At 37.1% G+C, this 6,000-nt stretch overlaps 1 protein-coding gene across 4 annotated transcripts in view; it reads right to left on the bottom strand.

The window, feature by feature from the left end:
* Positions 1 to 288: 288 nt before the first annotated feature.
* eeig1b (estrogen-induced osteoclastogenesis regulator 1b) overlaps positions 289 to 6,000 on the bottom strand; it is a 30,886-nt gene continuing 25,174 nt past the window's right edge. For 3 of the 4 annotated variants that reach the window (XM_058776211.1, XM_058776213.1, XM_058776212.1), the window contains 8 exons: positions 4,322 to 4,438; positions 3,737 to 3,783; positions 2,906 to 3,060; positions 2,635 to 2,775; positions 1,741 to 1,942; positions 1,509 to 1,630; positions 1,257 to 1,326; positions 289 to 685 (listed from right to left, as the gene is read on the bottom strand). In XM_058776211.1, coding sequence (XP_058632194.1) covers positions 640 to 685; positions 1,257 to 1,326; positions 1,509 to 1,630; positions 1,741 to 1,942; positions 2,635 to 2,775; positions 2,906 to 3,060; positions 3,737 to 3,783; positions 4,322 to 4,438 — 900 coding nt within the window. In that variant the 3' untranslated portion in view covers positions 289 to 639. The remainder of the gene's footprint in view (positions 686 to 1,256; positions 1,327 to 1,508; positions 1,631 to 1,740; positions 1,943 to 2,634; positions 2,776 to 2,905; positions 3,061 to 3,736; positions 3,784 to 4,321; positions 4,439 to 6,000) is intronic. The other variant, XM_058776214.1, reaches the window with a different exon arrangement.

Here is a 6,000-nt window from a genome sequence, read left to right as displayed (position 1 = left end):
ACTGAAAGTAGCTTAATTGTTTTCTTTGCCTCTGACATATTTGTATGGCCAGCCATACATGATTTCATGTATATTAATCCATGTTTATCACAGGCTAATGGGCTGGTTACTGACTAAACTGCATTATTAGAGCGTATGCAAGGGCAGGTGGATTTGAGCGGTTTGTATATAATAGGGGTGTGAAATGCATCACAAAAAAGACATTAAATCATCCCACTTTAAAACATTAAATAATACGTGAAATGCTACAAAAATTTTAATATAACATTGAGCTAAATTTTCTTTCTAAAACCTTTGGACTGCCCTCATATTTCACAGTGTTAGACCGAAGCTCCCATCTTGCCTCATTTCTTAAGGCATTTCAAGTAGTTTGTAATCCGTTGTAAAATATTTATGATTATTTCATTCTTAATCATAGAACAATGAACGTACCCACTGCTGTTTTTTCAGCAAATGTAATGCATGATTAGGGTGTTACGGTTGTAATAGGCAAGTAATAAATCAGACCCATAAGAGGAGCAAGTTGTGAAGTCAGGTGCCCACTCTGACAAACAGTCCCTGTCTCGCTCTCTCCATCATTTAAAAATAAGAAAAAAGGCAGTGGCTGTGTGAGAGAGTGACTGCTGTGGCCTCAGAGATCTAATGGCTCTCAATCACCACCGGTTCAAAAACACCCGCAGACACCCTGCCAAAGAATAAAAGAAACATATCACACATGATATTATTAACAGTCAAATACAAAATACACTACTGAAAATTCAGCTTTGCCAACTCAGGAATTCATTTTATTTAAACCACGTTAAAATAGAAAACAGAGATTTTTAAAGTGCAAGAATATTTCATAATATAACTGAATTTCTGAAAGAAATTAATTCAGCCTTGGTGCACATAAGAGGAAAACAGATTTTTTAAAAATGTTTTTAAAAACATAAAAAAATAAATAAATCTTACAGACCCCAAATGTTTTAATGATAGTATAAATACGCCGTAAAAATAATTTTGTAAATAAAGCAAAGATTAATGGAGTATGATTTTTTTTTAAAAATACCAGTTGATCTACTTAAAATTCAACTCAATGTGTTACTTGCCGTTTCTTTGTAATTGTTTGTGAAATTTACTAGCAATTTCTGAGTGAAAATTGCTTCTACACTAATTTTTTTTTCAGTGTAATAAACAAAGGAATAATTAAATTCATACTTTGTACATTTATAACCAGAACACTAAATTAAAAGGCATATAAAAGAGCACCAGTTTACCTGTTGACAAGCTGTATGCCACTTAATGCTGTGGTACCATCCCTGCTGACGAACAGTGTTAAATTGCTGTCTGTGAAGTGACAAAATGAAGAAAGAGTGACAAAATGATCAGCTTTAGTAATGTGAAGGCTTCACAAGTGGGTAAAACCCTCATATATGTATCAGTAATCAAAGTGTTGAATTAAAATAAGCTTAAGAGGAACTAATGGTGCTAAATAGTTCATACTACTACCAAATTGTTTCTCAACACACCTTCATTGTTGCTGACATCCGCAAAGTTCTGACTCTGCACAATCTTCTCCACAATATCATCTGCATCAATGCGTGTGTCGTCCACCCATGTGGGATGGTTCTCCACAGAGTCCTTCTTTCTCCTGCATAGATATATAGATACTTCTTATCTTAACTACATGCCATTTTTGCTTGTGCAGTTCATAAAACAACAAAGTCTTTTAGTATCTTGGTGTTGCTGGTGACTCCCCACCTTGAGGGTCTATTTGGGGGCAGAGCAGGTCTTGGGGGACGTGGGGGTCTCTCTGGTTTTACCACTTCTTTCTCCGGATCTACAGGGCTCTCGATAGTTGTAGATGTTCCTCCTGATGTGTTGCTGCTGCTGGTGGAGGTGTTCCGCCGGTGCTGGGACAGATCTGTCAGGCTGGAGGAGTGAGAGTGCTCTGTACTGTAGCCTGCGTGGAGGACAACACATCCCACGAGACTAAGAGTGAGCAGCAGTTCTTGTGATCATTAGAAGCAGTATTGTGAAAGAAAATTGTTTAATAGAATGTGAGAATTTAATTTTCACTTTTACTTTTCAGCCTCTTAGGTTTTGATCAATAAATACACTACAGTTCAAAGGTTTTTTGAAAGAAATTAATATTCAGACAAGGATACACTAAATTGATGAAAAAGTGACAGTATGGAAATTCATAATGTTACAAAAGATTTCTATTTGAAATAAACACTATTCTTATTACAGGAATAAATTACATTTAAAATATTTTCAAATAGTAAAAACGGCAATATTGTGAAATATTATTACAATTGTAAAAAACTTTCGTTTTCTGTATTTTTGTTCAGATTATGAGAGAATAAGATACTTCTCTTAAAAACATTCAAAACCGATTACCGATCTCAAACCTTTGAATGGTAGTGTATGCGAATGAAAAAGTACTCACTTTCTTTAAGTGAAATTTACTCTCAATACATTTTTGTGATTTTAGAACACAAAAATCTCTGTATTACTCTTGGCTCCTGTATCATACTGCTAAAGAATTTATTCAGTTGTAAATCTAAGCGATTACATATAAATTTTATTAAAATTAAGATGGAAGTGTAGTTTGAAGTTGTTTTTTATACTGTAATCAGCTATAATCTGTACCTGATGCTCTTTTGATCATGCCCTGAGTCCCACCTGAGATTTTGCTCTGTTGGCTGGCAAAACTGGAGTTGCGAGAATGTCCCGTGTGAAACACTTCATCTGGACTGGACAGGTTCTCCTCCAATCCCTCCTGAAGTCCTCCTAAGAATGAACATCCTCAGGTCGTTACAAAATCATCATAAATTGTAAATGTAAAGCATTTTTCTACTTGCTAACATTCTCCATATTTCACAAGTTCAGAGATTGTCTACTGTAGGTGTGTTGGTCTTACCAGAGTTGTTCACAGTGGGTCTGCTTTTGACCGATCGGCGAGTGCTGCCACCGAGGGCTGGTGAAAAGTGGTCAGCGGTGCCCTCTCCCTTGCGGTCCAGCTGCAGAGAGGGGTCCTGCCCAGCCATGGCAATGGTCTTAGCTGTGCTCACAGGCCTGACAAAGAGGTGAAAGACAAGTTTAGGGAGCAATAAAAGCTTGTACTCTCTCTACTGATCAATTGCCTACAAATATAAACAAGAGGGGTGCTATACTGAGCATGAATCAAGAGAACTAAACAGCTGTTTCTAAGCACAGTGCACTTTCTTTACCCCAAGGCCCCTCATTGTCCACAACAATATTTATTTAAATTTACAGAAACTAGCAGTGTCCATAGATATACAAAATTAATTACATTTAAGAATTTTAATAGCTGAATCCCACTCATTTTAAATAATTTACATGACATTTTTCAGTCACTCATGAATTAATGGATAAGGATTAACAATAAGAATGTTTATGAATATTTGTTAATGAAATGGTTAAGAATTTGGCATTACTAGACAAAAGAGTTTATTAATTTACATGACCTTTTACCAGGGATAGAAAACACACTTTTAAAATGTATATTCAAAACCCTGGTTCTTCAACAACAACAACAAAAAAAGCTGTTAATGGGGTGAAATAATAACAAAAAAATTCAAATCTTGGTTTAAATAATTTTAAATCATCTAGAGGTCCCATTTGAAGTTTGCTGAGGAGCCATAGTAGGGTTGAAAACAATTTTTTTTTTAAATTGAGAAGTATTAAATTCAGTAACACAAAGTTAATCTACAATATACAACACACTCACGTTTTAAAGCAGGGATCTCCAGAGAGAAGAGTCATGCCAATGGTAACCTGTGAAGGAAGATGAAAATATTACAAAATAAAAGATGTGAAATATAAAACCATATCTATCTATATCATAACATAATGCATTTTGATAGTAAAACTGTCTGCTTGTGGGAACCTACACATGAAATCTAGATTTAAAATGAGTAAAAATCACAAAAATATCTATGATTAAATGTTGTCTATTCCTCTTCCCTTCACATTTTCCCTCTTGACATGTCTACAAGACAGTGAGTCAATCAGTCTGTCATAACAGGGATTGACTGTGGGTTGATGAGATGGTTTGACCAGTCACATGTCACCCACACAGTGCAGAAACTCTAGATGACGATGTTTGTATTGATGGCAAACAGACTCTGAAGGTGTTAAGATTAATGCGGAGAAAGAGGTTCTTGCCCTTTTAAAGATGAAAAAGGCAGTGTTTGAGCTTTCAGTCGGACCGAGGCCGATCAAAATGGACATGTGTAGTTTCAGTCCTGAAATGAGATGAGACAGACAGCGCTTACACCCACATGCACAAGCAGTTACACAGAGACACACTCACTTTAAGTATAGAGTTGTCCTGCCGAGTGTTCTTGGTGTCGTAGCCCTCTAGTATACAGCAGCGAACAGCGGAGCCTGAACCAGCAAACTCCGCCAAGTTGAGGTCAGCAAAGCCCAGCTGGAAACGAGAGAGGATTTTATCTTCAGTTCAGCCATACAAAAAAATCGAGCTCTAAACTCTTCCAAACAGGTTTTTGAGTGAGTTCTCCAGTTTTCCACAGTTAAACCATTAGCTTTTTAAGCGTGACACCTGGAATAAGTCAGGAAAAGGGAAAGCAAAGGGTTAACACTTAAGGGCTCTCTTATGTAACTACAGGCATGTAAAGCTGGCAGAGTCAGTCATGCATGAAATCCCTCTCCGTTTCTCACTCGATAAAGGTTTCCCCAACACTACTAGCAAGCATTCTTGTTGCTTTCTTCATACATTTATCTGCAATGTCCCTCTCTCACTCTTCTTTCTCAGCAGCGTGTTCTTGCCCAAAAAATTCTATTAACCTTGGTTAATGATATAACAGTAGCTGATATAATTCTTTCCATTTCCTTTATTGGATGAACCCCCTATACGCACCGATGCATGTGACCAGCTGGCCTTTAAAAATCATTGATGTGTGATATTACAGCAAGGGATAAAGGGACAAATGCACAGATGCACACACAATATGTTTTATTATCATACCTCAGTGAGAGAAAGAAGAACCCATCTCAAATTTCTTATGCCAAATATGAAATGTTAGTGTCAGACTATTCTTCTTGCTATTATGTTAGTTTCTAATAAGCTAAATGATCATCAGCTTGCCAAGTTTACATCATTTAGTGTAGTGTTTCGTGTTATGGACCCTGGGTGTAGAGTTTAACCTCTGGTCTCTAACCTGCAAACTATACACCTGCTTGAAAAGTAGACAATAACAAACAGTAGAGACTGAGACATCAGGGTATTTTCACATCTTCTCACAGATCTGTGCATGTGTCTGTGGCCTTCCTTATCTATATTTGCTGTTCCACTGCTGTCTTTAGCACAAACTGTTTCCTCTGTGACTGTCACACTTCTCCTTTATAGAAATGACTCCTGTTCTTAAAAGGTTTATGTGGTTTATTCCAGACAACCTTGGTTTTCTGTGCTCATTCTGAGACTGACAATTGCCATGTGATTCCACAATTCACAAATATTTTCCTTTGGCAAATTCATGTTAACTCATTTCAGTTCAATGACACTGATAAGATTACTGTCAATGTACTGTAGCATTCAAATATCCGCCACGGCATAGGTTCCCTTTAATTCATCTTAAAGGTCATATCCACCTCCTCCTTCCTGTGTTTCTCGCTTATTCCCGGTTACAGTCCATTGATTTGACCTCCCTCATTCCCTGCTTCTGCTGCGTCAGCATATGGTTTTGACACAGTGCTCCCGCTCAGGACGTAAGGGATCAGTAAATGAAGAAAAAAGGACACGGATGTACACTCCCAAGCAAAACATCCTCCTGGAACTCATTACACACACAAACAGGCCAAACATCTATCTATCTGTCTGTCTGTCTGTCTGTCTATCTATATGTGTGTGTGTGTGTGTAATTACACTAAGGGCCTTTAAATGTTTAACCGTTTAGGAAATATCTCACATCCTTTCTTTGTTGATATAAAAGGTATGGCCTGTGTCAGGCTCTGCTGTAATCGCTAAACATA

Source organism: Onychostoma macrolepis, chromosome 05 (genome assembly GCF_012432095.1).
Source record: "Onychostoma macrolepis isolate SWU-2019 chromosome 05, ASM1243209v1, whole genome shotgun sequence".
In the NCBI taxonomy this organism is placed as follows: Eukaryota; Metazoa; Chordata; class Actinopteri; order Cypriniformes; family Cyprinidae; genus Onychostoma; species Onychostoma macrolepis.
This window is presented reverse-complemented; position numbering and strand designations above follow the sequence as displayed.